At 40.8% G+C, this 16,141-nt stretch overlaps 1 protein-coding gene and 1 long non-coding RNA gene across 4 annotated transcripts in view; one reads left to right on the plus strand and one right to left on the minus strand.

The window, feature by feature from the left end:
- The window catches only part of CCDC146 (coiled-coil domain containing 146), a 133,883-nt gene that overhangs the window by 41,588 nt on the left and 76,154 nt on the right, over positions 1–16,141 (minus strand). The window contains exons 3-4 of one of the 2 annotated variants that reach the window (XM_059074954.2): positions 8,764–8,846; positions 5,698–5,907 (exon numbers count right to left, since the gene is read on the minus strand). In XM_059074954.2, coding sequence (XP_058930937.1) covers positions 5,698–5,907; positions 8,764–8,846 — 293 coding nt within the window. The remainder of the gene's footprint in view (positions 1–5,697; positions 5,908–8,763; positions 8,847–16,141) is intronic. The other variant, XM_067042779.1, reaches the window with a different exon arrangement.
- LOC136794866 (uncharacterized) overlaps positions 1–16,141 on the plus strand; it is an 80,540-nt gene that overhangs the window by 40,472 nt on the left and 23,927 nt on the right. Inside the window, exon 3 of one of the 2 annotated variants that reach the window (XR_010842278.1) lies at positions 2,811–3,143. The exons of the other annotated variant lie outside the window; for it this stretch is intronic. This is a non-coding gene — a long non-coding RNA (uncharacterized lncRNA). Of the gene's footprint in view, positions 1–2,810; positions 3,144–16,141 lie in introns of those variants that run through there. 2 annotated transcript variants of the gene reach the window in all.

Genomic DNA, 16,141 nt, shown 5'->3' on the forward strand with positions numbered 1-16,141 from the left:
TATAGTTTGAAGTCAGGAAGCCTGATTCCTCTAGCTCCATTTTTCTTTCTCAAGATTGCTTTGGCTATTCGGGGTCTTTTGTGTTTCCATACAGATTGTAAAATTTTTTGTTCTTATTCTGTGAAGAATGCCATTGGTAATTTAATAGGGATTGCATTGGATTTGTAGATTGCTTTGGGTAGTGTAGTCATTTTCACACTATTGATTCTTCCAATCCAAGAACATAGTATATTTCTCCATCTCTATATCATCTTTGATTTCTTTCATCAATGTTTTATAGTTTTCTGAGTACAAGTCTTTCACCTCCTCAGGTAGGTTTATTCCTAGGTATTTTATTCTTTTTATTGCCATAGTAAATGGGATTGTTTTCTTAATTTCCCTTTCTGATTTTTCATTGTTAGTGTATAGGAATGCCAGAGATTTCTGTGCATTAATTTTGTATCCTGCAACCTTACCAAATACATTGATTAGTTCTAGTAGTTTTCTGGTGGCATTTTTAGGATTTTGTGTATAGTATCATGTCATCTGCAAACAGTGAGAGTTTTACTTTTTCTTTTCCAATTTGTATTCCTTTTATTTCTTTTTCTTCTCTGATTGCCATGGCTAGGACTTCCAAAACTATGTTGAATAAGAGTGATGAGAGTGGACATCCTTGTCTTGTTCCTGATCTTAGTGGAAATGCTTTTCACCATTGAGTATGATGTTCACTGTGGGTTTGTCATATATGGCCTTTATTATGTTGAGGTAGGTTCCCTCTATGCCCCTCTTCTGGAGAGTTTTTATCATAAATCGGTATTGAATTTTGTCAAAAGCTTTGTCTGCATCTGTTGAGATGATCATATGGTTTTTATTCTTCAATTTGTTAATATGGTGTATCACATTGATTGATTTGCATATATTGAAGGATCCTTGCATCCCTGGGATAAATCCCACTTGATCATGATGTATGATCCTTTTAATATGTTGTTGGATTCTGTTTGCTAGTATTTTGTTCAGGACTTTTGCATCTGTGTTCATCAGTGATATTGGTCTATAATTTTCTTTTTTTGTGATATCTTTTTCTGGTTTTGGTATCAGGGTGATGGTGGCTTCATAAAATGAATTTGGGAGAGTTCCTCCCTCTGCAGTTTTTGGAAGAGTTTGAGAAGGATTGGTGTTAGCTCTTCTCTAAATGTTTGATAGAATTCACCTGTGAAGCCATCTGTTTTTTTTTCTTTTTTGTTAAGAAACATTGACTTTTTTCCTTTAAAAGATGTATACTTTTATTTATAGAAATACATCATTCATAATCCCACCCCTCTCATACCACATTTGATCATTTTTATTTTCCTTGTGTATTTTAATGCAATTATATTAAATATGTATATATGATTGAATCCATTTTTACCTAACGTGTAATTAAAATAGTTTCCCAAGTTGCAAAACAGACTTCATAATTAATAGTTTAATAGCTAGTTTCAAGGTTTTCTAGTGGGTGGATGTACCATAATAAAATAATCCTTAATATTGACATTATCTAATATATACTGAACCTACTATATGCCAGGTTCTTCACAAGCATCATTCCTAAACTGCAGATCCTTTCTAAGTGGCTGTTGTTACCTTCACTGTACAAATGAAGAAACTGAGGAGTTAGGCACCTCTTCGAAATTCACCGGTCAAGGCTGAACTGACTTTCATACCCAGCTCTATCTGACTCCAGGGTGCTTTTCAGTATCAAGCTGCCTCTGGAATACATTGCTATTGAAATATTCCACTATTTTTTAGAAGTTAGATTGCTTTAGATTTTTTGCTTTTATAAATAATAATGTAATAAACATCTTTATGCATTGTCTGTTTTCTCCTTTTGGGTTCTCATTTTTGCGTGGCATTACTGGGATGAAAAAAAGTTATTGTACGTGTGCCTCTTGATATACATAAACCTGTAAACTTTCAAACTGACATTAAAATCTATATCTGACATTTTCAGCTTTTCTGACTAAGGAGTGGTTCAGTGTCAGAGCTCCTCAGGATTCATTACTTTTCTACAGCAAGAGTCCAAACTGAAACCATGTCATCAAAGGATTTTGGTTTTAAGGACTTGTGGGTGCAGAGGGACTGCTGGAAGCCCTGTGTGCTGCCAAGTGCGAGAGGCATCATCCACATCAGAAGTAGAACCAGCCTGAATGGGTGGAAGTTATAAGAAGGGAGATTTCTGAACCAATACAAGCGAAAGCCATCTAAGACTCAGGCTGCCCAAAGCTGGGCTGGGCTGGGCTGGGCTGGGCTGGGCTGGGCTGCTGTGGGAGGCTGTGAGCCCCCATCACTGGAGGTGCTGGAGCACAGGCTTAGTGGCCACTGAGAGAAGACTCAGGTGATTCTTACAGTAGTCAGTGCTGAGGACCACTTTGTGGACCAACAGTTCTCAATCTCTGACACGAATCAGAATCACACAGGAAGTCTGTAAGCAATTCAAACATCGCCTTGGGTTGGGAGGCCCGGATAGAAAGTGGAATCGTTAGTTTTAGGGTTGGATCAGCCTTGTAAACGTGTATCTCGGGTGTTTCTCTCTCAGTTATGAGGACTATACACTGCAAAACCTGTTCTAAGCTCGCTTTGTTCTTGGTTGGCACAGGGGGAGCAGGAAAGGTTTTTTGTGTTTTTTGTTTGTTTGTTTGTTTGCTTGTTTTAATGTTTAGAAGGTAAAATCTCCATCTGTGAGTTTTTGCTTACTACTAATCCTGATGAACTGTATGGCCCTCTGTCATATTCTAACTTTCTGGAATTCCAGAGACATCACTAAAATAATCCTTCTGTTCCTTTCTTACCAGATCTGTTTGTTTCTTGGTTCCAATTTTGCTGTTACTGTTGGACTAAGAATGGAAAATGACTGCTAAACCCCTGGGTGAGCACCAACAGGAACCAGCTATGGCAGAGGAAATAGTTACTAAGGCCATGATCACACTGTGATAGCCCTGCACACGTGCAGCACGCTTGTCCCCCTTTCCACGTCCACACCCATGACAGACAGCACTGACTGAACACAGCCCTGTTTCTCCAGCTGACGGAGACTTGTCAGAATATATCAGATTTAGCATGAGAGCTACAACTGATCTGCCGTCCAAATCTCAGGACTTAACTAGTAAGCGGAGAAGCCCCCCAAAGGTAACAAAGTGAAGGCAAGGAAAACCTTGAAAAGAATACTAAAAACTCTTTTCAGGGAAAGTTTTTGGAAAGATAATGACTTCTACTTTGTTTCTAAAATAAGTTCTCAACAGTATTTATTTAATCACCTCATTACTTATTTGTAATGTATTTACTTAATTTATTTAAGTAGGTTTACATATTCTTTCCTGAACTGCATATTTATGAAGAGATCATCTATGAATATTAATCCAAAACCAGGAACTGTTGTAACAGATTTAATTATTAACCAGTCGTGTAATTATGCTCACCATTAGCATTTAATAGGAGTTTATATTATGTGAAAACATAAGAAAATCAACCAAATTATAGAGGAATATCTTTTCTCTAGCATATGTGAACAGTATATTGTTCTTAGTAGCTGCCAATGAGTCAGAAGTTCCTGAAGATGCTGGGGTGGAGGAGTGCTAGTTATTTGGGCTTCTGTTATTCAGGCTCTGAATAAAATGAGATTTTGTTGTGCTGATTTGAAAAATATCATCTGAATATTTGGATGAATAGTTTGGGTTTTTTTTTTTTTCCCCCTCCCTGGCTTAATTTCTTTATTTTTATGTGGGGATGGAAAGATCTACTTTTTTCCTGGGGAGGGAGTGTTGAGTGAACTTGTTTCCATACCATGTAATGTTAAATATGTTAAGCCAATGAAGTATACAGCCTATAATTCTTTCCTGGTATTTCTTTTGGTATCACCATTATTTTTATGAAAATAAGTTTGTTAATTCTTGAGCTGCTAGTATTTGAGAATGCAAGGGCGTTTGCTTAAGCTACAGTATTACGTGTTAACAAGTCCAAAAAGAATACACACTGAACATTTCTGCAAATGTTAATTTTGAATGTCCTTGTTTACTGTAGGTCACTATGTACAGTCCTCCACCTCCAGCCCCATCCCAAGCAACTCAGTGAACAATCTGCCTGTCTATACCTAAAAGGCAAGAATTCTGGTCTTATTTTTTTTCTTCTCCCCTTGGCAGGAATACTTGGAAATTTTAAACAATTTAAATATCAACTGACTTACGGTCCTCTTACCCTTTTGTGGAAATGTCAAGCATTCATATTTTCAATACTAATGAACAGCCACCAGTTGTTTTAATTTCATTATTTTCTCAACTGAAAGAGTGCTTACAGAGCACAGAAAGAGTTAGGCTTTCTTTTTACAGATCTCACTGGTGAGCCTGAAACAAGTTTAGACTGAAAGACAAAGAACTCAGATTTCTTTCCCCCTGAATATAATTCTCCTGATTAAGCTAGTCTCCTTCATTCCGCAGTTGAAATAATAGGCCCCAAAGAGAGGATTCAAAACCACAGTGGGCTGGGCTTCCCTGGTGGCGCAGTGGTTGAGAGTCTGCCCGCCGATGCAGGGGACACGGGTTTGTGCCCCGGTCCCGGAAGATCCCACATGCCGCGCAGCGGCTGGGCCCGTGAGCCATGGCCGCTGAGCCTGCGCGTCCGGAGCCTGTGCTCCGCAACGGGAGAGACCACAACAGTGAGAGGCCCGCGTACCGCAAAAAAAATAAAAAAATAAAAAAAAATAAAATAAATTTAAAAACCACAGTGGGCAAAGTCCTCCAAAGGTCACTGAAGTCATTCGCTTATCTCTTGGCAGGACTGAGTTACAGTCACTCTGAGGGAACTCTACCTACTCTTAAAAATAGCCAGAGAAAGTTCTGTCACCTTAAATGGTAACAAATTCTAGGAGAGATGATTTGGCTTTCTCTCAGGTACCCAGGCACAGCACATAGCACAAAACCTGGATTGCAGTTGTTTTGAAATTCAATCTAAATAGAGTGATTTGCTGAACAAGCTCTTTCACTGACTTGCTATTCACAGGAGGAATGTTAGAGGAGATTTTAGAAATAACATTTATCCCTTCTAGCAATACATTTCTGCTTTAGTTCACTGAATGACATCCTCCAGATTTGGATAAGTGAATGTGTCTTCCAAAAGGGTATCACTTTCTTCCTTGATCCTAAGGAATAGCTTGGTAATAGGAGAATAGGGTTGACTGTGTGGGCCCCATTCCTGTGTTAGAAGAATCAAGTGAAACAGATGTGACACTCCATTCACATGCGGCTTGTTTGGAAAGTGCCTGTGGGGTACTGGCCATGCAGACATAGGGTCTGATATCGCGAAAAGATAAGGGGCCACCGCCAGGGCTGGAAAGGCGGAGAGTGTGTGCCAAATCCTGGTTCTATGGAGTGTGTTCTTTGGTTGCAGCTCCTGATGGGTATGGCTTTCCTGACACAGGGAAACCACTATGGGGATCTCCTCTTCCTGAGAGCATCTCCCTGTCACCTGCGCTTTTTACTGCAAGTTGTGTAACCTTCTTTTTCAGGGACTGCCTGTTCTAGGGAGTCAAGGAAAGAGCTAGGCTTGTAGTCCTCTTAACACAGCTCTCTCATCCTCATTGTACCTAAAATTCCTTCTTCAGTTAGTCTAATTTTTCTCATTTCGTTTATGTGGAAACAGCTCTGCTTGTATCTGTCTTCAGCGAGCTTGAGAGAACCACGTACTTACCTATTCAACCTGTACTGGTTATGGAACTCTCTTTCCTTCACTGCACTGTATTCATTTTGATACTTGAGAAGTTGTTCTCTCATTTTGGAGACCTCGGTTGTGAATGCCTGTGGAAAATTATCAGCCTGCTCCAGGTGAAACTCCTGCTGTTGTATTTGCTCTGTGAAATGTTTGGCTTCCTGTAGCAGTTGCACCTCTGACTCTTGCATGCTGGGTCCCATAAAAACAGAGATTTGCATAATGAGAAGTGTACACCTTCAATACCTTTAGTAACTCCTGTAGGGAGGGTTCTAGCGAGGAGAGGAGGGAGTATGTCCGCACTGCTGCCCCTGTTCCTTCCATTCCTGGGTTCAATTCAATTCGGTGGCATTTTTGTGCCAAGTCTTGCACTAGGTACTAGAGGCAAATGGAGGTCACAATCTAGCAGAGGGGAGCAGACGTGAATAGGCATAAGGAATACCAGCTGGCAAGTGCTACCACTAGTGTCTTGATCAAGATGGTGGGAGATGACAGAGAAAGGCTTAGTTGCATGCGAATGTGCTGTTTGCACTTGACTTTAAAGAATGATCATGACCTTCTGAGGGTGGGAAGAAAAATAATGAAAAGAGTGGGTCCTCCCTCCAGCTGCCCCAGCAACCCTGGCTTTCTCGAATTCTTGGACTCTCGTGACCTGATTGAAGGAAAACCTTTTCTTCCTTAGTGATAAGAAAAGACAGTAAGTTTTCTATTGACACTTTGCAAGGAAACTAGGAAGAAAAATTCTCTTGTAAAATTATGGACTTAAATTAATTTACAGACTTCTGATCATAACATCAGTGCCTGGCTACAGCTGGACGTGAATGTCACAGCAGAGGGCAATTCCTACATCTCCAGTTATATTCTATGGCTTTGGCTTTATCTTGGGTTAAGCATCTGGCTAGAGGCAGAACTGAATGAACATAGAAACTGGACTTAATGGAATCTCTAGTAATCTTCTAGAAATCATTCACCTATGCTGTATCATACACTACCACCAGCTCCAGCCTTACCGGCAGACTTGACTTATCTTTCTCAGAAACCCATCTTCCTGACATTTGCCACCTCTCCTGTTCAGAAGCAAGACCCTGCCACTTCCTGTTTTAAAGGCAGCTCTCTCTTTGTGTGTGTGTGTGTGTGTGTGCTTCCTCACCAGGAGAAATCTTCAGGTTTCTGCTCATTTGCAGAGATGCCCAATAACTTAATCAAGCCTGTCTCAACTGAAGTTACCAGCTTCACCCATTTTCTCAGGCTTCAATATGTTATTTGCTCAACAGCAGAACATTTATTGGGACGTCATATGTTCCAGGTGCTATGTTAGGTACCAAATAGCAACAACAGCTATCAAGATAATAGATGCAATTTACGTTAATGAAAGCGGGAATTATTTCTTACAGTTCAATTTCCTTGTATATACTTTGTAAATCTGAGGTTACCTGATGTCCTTAATATGAGTCTTCATCTGTGGAATTGTAAGGTATTGGCTTGGGCCATAGAGCCTGTTTTCCATCAGAAAGTGGGTGAACAAGGTGGTTAGGGTTCCAGCCAGAAGACAAGTGGTAACTTACACACATGGACTTGAAATATAGCGTTAGCAGAAGAGAATTGAACAACTCTTATGGTGTGGTTTCTATGGAAGACTCATTCAATTTCAGTCCAGCATTTCCAGCCCGTATCTGTCCTGCTACGGCCCCAGCAGCAGGAGTAAAGAGTCTATATCTTCATGCCTCTCCCACCCACTGGGCAGTGGGGTGGGAGAGAGTGGTGGGTGTTGGTTGTAATAACAAAAGAGGGAATTAAGGGGTCAGGAGGAGGTAAAATGTGGTAGCAGAAGGGAAGTAATGGTTTTGCAACACAACCTGGAAGGAGAAAGAAAGAACGCCATAGCCTTGGTCCTGCATGGCTCTGTGACACTGGAGGTTGGTTAGGAATGGAGATGGAGCTGAGTACGTATGGGGTGGAGTCAAAGTGAAAGGAACATAGGGATGCAGTTCTGCTCTTCTCCTTCACTCCTCCCTCAGGCTCCCATCCTCAGAGTAGCCAAATGCATGGGCAAGAAAAGAAGTAGGAGTAGTGGTTGGAGATCGGGGGAGAGGATGGCTGGGGAATCACAGGATGGAGTTTCTATTCACTGTGTCTCTCCTTGGAGTTTAATGAAGATGTCATGCAAAGCTATGAGGCAGAAGGTGGGGAAAAGGAAGAAAGAGACTTGGGAGTAGCAGCGGAACAGGATTTCCCCTTCTTTCTCACCCTCCTTCCCCCTTGATTCCCAGTGGCTGATGGCAGATGCTTAGGAAACCTTGTTGAATTATTCTGTTGAAGCCTAGTCTTCTGACCTCTGCTGATTAGGACTGGGCTAAGGCGAGTAGCCGGGGATAGGAGGAACAGGTGAGAAGTAAAGACAGAAATCTCAGCAGATGTAGGCTGGGCTTGTCATAGAACCTACACCTCTGAGCGATGAAGATAGGTGGGGAGGAGAGAATCTTACAGGAGTGTCCTGTAGCAGACAATGTCAGTGCCTCACCAAAGTCCCCTTGGCACACTCTAGGGGTCACCTGTAGCTTCGATGGACAGTTATCATATATAGCAACAGCATCTGTATGCCTCTGCCTGAGAGCTTTCTCTGGCCAATGGAACTTGCTTGACTTCTCACAGGGTAAGCTAGAAGTGCCAGGAGCTTACCTACCTAGAAGCACTCTTTGATCAACGAAGGATGGAAATTAGTGAACAAATATGCCAGCGTCCTCACCCTTCCGTGGGAGAGCTCTGAGGCGTGTTCTACAGTCACTCAGAGAGTCCTCAATGAGACTGAGCCCCAGTTGCCTCCAATGTTAACCTGAAGATTAACACACACCCCAGCTGGATAACTCCCTTCCCCATCTCACTTCCCCACTCTCTCACGATAATTTCTGGTATCACTTCTTAAAATGCTTGAACTCAAATCTTTGTCTCAGAGTCTGCTTTTGGGCAAATGAAAAATAAGACAGGTCCCACTACAAGTAAGAAGTAGAGATGTGAGTAAAGGTGTCTTCACGTCGGTAAAGAGCATACCTTACCACGGTATCATGCAGCAAGGTGTACTTGGCTTTTAGCTCTGCCATCCTGGTTCCAGGAAGTTTCCCCATAGCATGTAACTAGCAAAGAGAACACAAGAAAACAAGACCACTATTAGCCATCACCCACTTTATGTTTTAAGCAGAGATAAAATGGATATATGGATGTACCATAAAATCTTTCAGTTAAACATTAGGAAGTATATGAGGCAATAAGGCATATTAGAAAGATGGTAGGTGTTCAGAAAAAATGGTTCTAGTTCTATTCTGCTCTGAGTTCGTGGGCAAGTTCTTTTACCTTTGAGTTCTTTTATCTCTCTAGATGAAGACTGATTTCTTCATCTGTAAATAGAGGGAAGGAATTGAGTTAAATTCTTTCAGTTCTAAAAAAACCCATATTTCTAGGTTTAGCAAACCACCTACAGAGTATAGATTACTAGGATGGCTATTTGTACGTTGAGAGAAATAATAGTTATTGAGCATCTTTTATGAGCAACTGTTGTACATCAGTTATTTTATTTATGAAAATGTTCTGTGAACAGGAATTATCTCCATTTCAAACTAAAGTTAAGAAAGGTTAAGTAATTTGTTTAAAGTTATAGAGCTAGTTAAAGGCAGAGTCAGGATTTAAACCCAAGTGGTCCAGCTCCAAAAATCCATGATCATTCCTCTGTACCACGATGCCTCTGCCTCTACTGTCAAAGAAACATGAAAATTTATCTGGTACACAAAGTGATTTTATTTATTCCTTTTTCATTTTTGGCAAAAGAACTTTTGAGTTACTCTCTGAGTTAGGTGATAAGTAGCTAACAGACATCATAACACAGCATCAAACACTACAGTGTTACCATAATTCAATGAGCACTTGCATTAGGTTGGACTTAACTGGACTGCTGGTGACATGGTATCAAAAAATAGAACTAAAGATAAGATTTGGGTTTTTCAATGCCCTGTTGTTCTTAGCTCAAAATATTTCTTGAGTCCATCCACTTTCCTCTCCCTTCCCTAGATCCTGCTAGTCTCAGTCCCATCACCTCTCAGCCGGACTACAGCAAAAGTCCAACTGCCCCCTCCCCATCTGTGTTTCCACTCAGGGCCCCTATCCATCTACTTTCCATGGAGATCATTTTAAAAAATCAAACATGCTCTTGTTATGCTTGGTGCTCAAAACTTTTCAAGTGGAATAGAATTCAAGACCCTTGGTACAACCCCTGAGGTCCTGTCTGACCCTGCTTCCTTCCCTTTTCACAGCACCCTCTTCCAGCTCATAGGACTCCAGCGACACTGGCCGCCTTTTGATTCCATAAACGCATGAACCTCTTTCCTTCCTCAGGCCTCTGCGTTGGCAGTTCCTCATTCGCACCCTCCTTCACTCCAACTCTTTCTTCATACCTCAGCTTAAATATCCATAAAAAGACCTTGAAAAGCTTAAAAGTCCATAAAAAGGCCTCCTCTGAAGTCTATATCTAAGACGGATACCCACATACACCGTACCCCCCAAACAACTCTGTACTTCATAACGTAACATGTTAACAGCTGTAATAGTACCTTTATTTATTATGATCAAAAGAATGTTATTCCTCAGGTAGTATAAAGCCCCATGAGGAAAGGGCCTGGGTTACCCTGTTCTTCACTGTATCCTCAGCCAGTCGAACCCCAGGCGCAGTGTAGGTGTTTGGCATATACGTGCTGAGTGAGCAAATGAATGAATGGAACCGAGAACATGCAAATGCCTGAGTCTACATAGTGGGGTTTCATGGTTTCTCTACCAAAATCAGGGTAGGAAAACATTGTTAAAGGCACTATGCAACCATCTCTTTGTGAAAGTATCTGGGATCTTTCACGATGGCCCTACAAGCTGGTGCCAGGCCTGGGTTCCAGTCGCCACAACCCACTTTTTTATGTATGAGTGAAATATGGGGAACAGGATTTTTAAAACCTTTGAGGAGGTTCCACTTCTCACTATATAATTTATGTGTAACTTCTTGTTTTTAATTTAATTTAATTTCTTATTTTGGGGGGCTGTGTTGGGTCTTTGTTGCTGCACGTGGGCTTTCTCTAGTTGTGGCAAGCGGGGGCTACTCTTTGTTGCAGTGCGTGGGCTTCTCGTTGCGGTGGCTTCTCTTGTTGCGGAGCACAGGCTCTAGGCGAGTGGGCTTCAGTAGTTGTGGTACACGGGCTTCAGTAGTTGTGGCTTGCGGGCTCTAGAGCGCAGGCTCAGTAGTTGTGGTGCACGGGCTTAGTTGCTCCGTGGCATGTGGGATCTTCCCGGACCAGGGCTCGAAGCCGTGTCCCCTGCATTGGCAGGCAGATTCTTAACCACTGCACCACCAGGGAACCCCTCATGTATAACTTCTTAAGTGTTGAGTTGCTGTTGGTGGGTTGACCTAATGTTAGTTTTTATAGATATTTAATTAAACACATTAATTTTGATTCTGCAGTTTTCTTTCTGGATTTTTGAGCCAATACATAAATTATTTTGTATCACAAACATTGTCATTGGCTCCTTAAAAGGGTGTAGGACATAGGCACTGTACCTTTAAAGTCTAACTGGTTAAAAGAAAAAAAAAAGCTTTGCATATGGGCACTCTTAAAGGAGAAAAGTAACTGGGGAAAGGTTATATGTATGAGTGTGGGCTTATATGACTATGTGTGTACTATGAAGGCCACATGGGAGCCAGCCTTGTAACTAGCCAACAAACTAGCCTAGTAAGATAGCCACTGGAGGTAAGCCATTGGGTAAGGTAATTGTGGAATCACATGTTTAGAAACACTTATAGTATTTTGTTTTAAGGCTGAAGAGACCATTACCTTCCACCAACTAACTGCCCTGCACAATGGAAACAAGTGAATTGACATAGGGCCTCCTTACAGTAGCCCACAGTTCAAGGAGAGAGACACAAAAGAAATTACGGAATGCTTAAAACTACACTCAGTAGTTTTATTATTCATAAAAAAGTATATTTGGTATTCTCAATTGTTTTATTTATATTGTAAGTTAAAGCAAATAAGTAAAATTATAAATATAGACCCCTTCCAGGGGGTGGAACTTCCAGAATGGTAGTGTGAAGAGCTCGATGAATCCTCTCTCTCAAAGAAACATTGATTAAACTGGTTAAAATTATCTAAGACAACCATTTACGGTCTCTGGAAACTGACCTAAGGGTGTGCAAGAAATTGAGAGGCATTTATTTAACAAAATCTACTGAAACTCAGTAAGGAGAGTGGGAGACTGTGGCATATGCACCATGAGCTGCATCCATCACCCTTAGCTCCCAGTTGTGTAAGAACTATTCCGGGCAGGGTTGGCGGCCAAAGAAGAGCCCACTGCTCCCAACTTCCTATTCCTGAAGATGCATTCAGGCGGGTGGGGCAGCCCCAGAAAACTGCTGCACTCCACCTCCCCTCCTGCCCAGCTCTGTTTGTGAAAGAGCTTCACCGGGGGGCGGCCGCAGCCGTTCAGTAGTGCCCACTCCCCACTCCCCAAGCTCCTGCTTTCCAGGGAGACTCTGGGCAGGCGTGGCAACCTAGGAAGATCAGAGTCCCCTAGCACCAGAGAAATCGTGGCCAGAGACAGTCAAAGAGGGCCCTGCTAATATCACAATCAGTACTGGTGGTCCAGAAGGCTGTGGAAAAGCTCAAGGCTGTGACCTCTCAGGAGTGTCCAGAGAGGGCACTTCCAAGCTATCAGTCGCTGAGCTAAAGGTGGGGCATATATGTAAACGCCCTGAACCTTCCAAGTGGTCCCCAAGCCACATACAGACTCAGTGGAAAAGGATGAAACCTACACTGGCTCGGGAGGCTTAAATACAATCTCTGACTAATCAATGACTGACCAAGCTATGGAGCACCACACCCAAGAAGCCAAAGTTAATAATTAATAAAAACAAGGAAAGACTACACAGAGACAACAGAGGCTGCACACTCCAGAGGATACACTTCAGAATCAGTTCAGCCAAGTCACTAAACAAATAAACGTTTGAACAACAATAACAAAGACAAAACAGCAACAAGAAGAAGCCTGGAGAGGATCAGAATCCGAAGTTGCTCCAGTGTTATCCAAAATGTCCAATTTTCAACAAAAAATCATGAGACATGCAAGGAAAAAAGGTTGGAAACTGCTTTGGACGTGTAGACGTTGGACTTAACAAAGACTCCAAAGCAGCTATTATAAATATGTTGAAAGAATGAAAGGAAACCACACTTAAAGAATTAGAAGTGATTATGATGATAATTCATCAAATAGAGACTATCAGTAAAGTACTGATCTCGGATAAAAACTAAGGGTTTTAAAATGATGTCCTTTGGGTAGTAAGAATGTATGGTTTTTATATTTTTATTTTTGCTTATCTGTATTTCCTAATTTTCTCCAATGCATACATAGTACTTTTACTAATACAAGGCTGTTAAGACATGCTTGAAAACTATTGCTGTAAGCAATAGGAATTCAGAGCAGAATTTCAAACTGGAGAGTACTGTGATCAGATCCTAGTGGCAGATACAGCCAAATTCTAGCTCAGACTTGTTGAAAACTCAGCTGTATTTTCCCTAACTTGAGTCTCATCCGAAACAGCAGTGGTTCCAAGCCTGATGGCAGGTGGGCCAAGGATGCCTGTTGGGAGGTTTCATGACCACAGAAAAAGCAAGAAGATGGGGAGATTTCCTTTCCTATTTGCTATTTCCATCACTCCACTAGCCAGATTGCCTTTGGTACACCAGAATCTGGAAGAAAGCTGACAGGGCAAAACATCTGATATGCCTTTGTAGTTTTTACATAACTTGGAAAAGGTTAAGTCATAGATATTCAGAAAGAGGATTGATAAGCTATCTTTATTTGGTCTATTCTACTAAAAACAAATCTCTTAGAAAAAGATTCAATTCTAGTAGATGAAATGCTTTGCTCATAAACATAAAAGTGGAAAAGATAGTTGCATTTTCACACTGCATGATACAACCGGGTACAGAAACCAAGTTTGTCACGTTTTAAAAATGCAGAATCTAAGAAATAGAGCATAAAGCCCAAGGTTAAGTTGTCGGAGAATATACACAACAAAAGGTTAGATATAATGCCATAAGTTCATAAATATGATTTCACAATAGATACTTGTATTACTTAATTGCCTTGTTCGTAATTGAGAATGGAAGGAAACATTTACTCTAGAGCTAAAAGTTTAACAAGAATTCATGATTCATAGATGACATGTAATAATATGGAAAATATTTCGGAAATTGAAATTTTAGGACATTCCAAGGAAAGTAATAGCTCAGTAAGAGCTTTTACCAAGTGAACTTATCTGGAAGGGGGTCAGCATGAGGAAACAATTAGGTGTTTGTGTGGGTGTTTGCAGAGCAACCAAGGTGACCATTGTTATTAAACTACTCTATTCCTGTTGCCTCTTTGACATTACCTACTGGTGGTCTCATCCTTAGAAATAGCTGCCATGCTGTGGGAGGTAGACAAATCCTTACCATCCTTATCTCCCTTTCACCCTCTCCCTGTCACTGCTAGAAATAAACAACATAGCCATTTGATGTCGCTCAAATGCAATTGAACACTCAACAATGATTCATCACTCTTTTTGTTTGACTTTTCCCCTTAGTTGTTATATCAAGTTTTAGCTTTTCTGTACACCTAACTCATTCACCAAACAAAATTAGGCCACCTAAACTCATCAACGAATCCATTTATCTTACACCTACACCTACCCTTAACTTCTTTCCCCAAATCTCAAAAATGAAATCTTCCTTTCCTCCTGTCAAGTCCAACCCATGCACCTGTGCTCTCAAACATATACTCTCCTACTTCTTCCCAGGCATCAGTTATACCTTCTCTCCTTTATAACCTCTACTTGTCCTACTTTGCTGGCTCAACACATAGAAGTCAAGTACATTACAAGTGGACTTTGGTTTGAATTCCAGCTCTGCTACATTTTAACTCTGTAATTAGGAGTAATATTTAATCAATCTGTACCTCAGGTTTCTTCAGTTATAAAAGAGAGACAAAAATAGCCCCCATTACATAAGACTCTAGTGAAGACCAAATAAATCAATATATGTAAGGTATTGAGTATAGTATCTAGTACACAAATAAGGGCTTAATCAATGTTAGTTATTATTATTATCATTAACATTATCCTCAACCTGTAAGTTTGCTCAAGTCTATCTCATTAAAAACAAACAAACAAAACAAAACACCCCATGGACACTATGTTCCCATGTAATTACCCCTTTCTTTCTCTCCTTCTCTTTCATTTCAGTTTTTCTCAAAAGGGTTATCTCTGCCCTTGATCTCCACTCCCTTACCTTCCAGTCACTCACCAACCCATAGTGACCAGACTCCCCGCTCCATCGCCAGACTGGTAAACTGACAAATGACTTCCTCATTTCTCTGGCTGATTTTAATATTTTTCTCATGATCACCGTTTTTCAATAATTTGTTTAGGATATGTCCTGGTGTGGTTTTCTTTGGCTTGAGATTTGTTCAAAGTTTTCAGTCTGTGGGTTTATAGTTTTCCTCAAATTTGGAAAAATTTCAAGTGTTATTTCTTCAAATATTTTTTTCCATCCCCTTCTCTACTTCTGTGACTCTAACTAATCATTTGTTTGGCCACTTGATGTCCACAGATCATTGATGTTCTGTTCATTTTTATCTTCCAGTCTTTTTTCTTTGTTTCATTTTGGATAATTTCTCTTGCTATATCTTAAAGCTCACTAATCTCTTTATCTTTAGTGTCTAATCTTCTCTTAATCTCATGCGGTGAACTTTTCATCTCAAATGTTGTATTATTCATCTTTAGAAGTTTGATTTGGGTCTTTTTATAACTTCCACTTCTCTCATTACGCTCATGTTTTCCTTTACCTTTCCCCCAACATTCAAAATATATATAGTAGCTGTTTTAACGTCCTTGTCTACTAGTTCTATTTTTGTGTCTACTCCATTGATTGATTCTTCTCATTATAGGTCATATTTTCCTGCTTCTTTGCATGCCTACTAATTTTTTTTTTTTTTTTTTTCGGTACGCGGGCCTCTCACTGTTGTGGCCTCTCCCGTTGTGGAGCACAGGCTCCGGATGCGCAGGCTCAGGGCCATGGCTCACGGGCCCATCCGCTCCGCAGCATGTGGGATCTAACCAGACCGGGGCACGAACCTGAGTCCCCTGCATCGACAGGCGGACTCTCAACCACTGCGCCACCAGGGAAGCCCACCTACTAATTTTTGATTGGATGCCAGTCACTGTGATTTTTACACTATTGTGAAATGGATTTTTCTTTCTATTTTGGGGAGGAGTATTCCTTTAAATACTTCGGGGCTTTGTGAGTCACAGTTAAGTTTCTTGGAAACAGTTTGATCCTTTCAAGCCTTGCTTTTAAACTTT

The sequence above is a fragment of the Kogia breviceps genome, chromosome 9 (assembly GCF_026419965.1).
Source record: "Kogia breviceps isolate mKogBre1 chromosome 9, mKogBre1 haplotype 1, whole genome shotgun sequence".
Lineage (NCBI taxonomy): Eukaryota > Metazoa > Chordata > Mammalia > Artiodactyla > Physeteridae > Kogia > Kogia breviceps.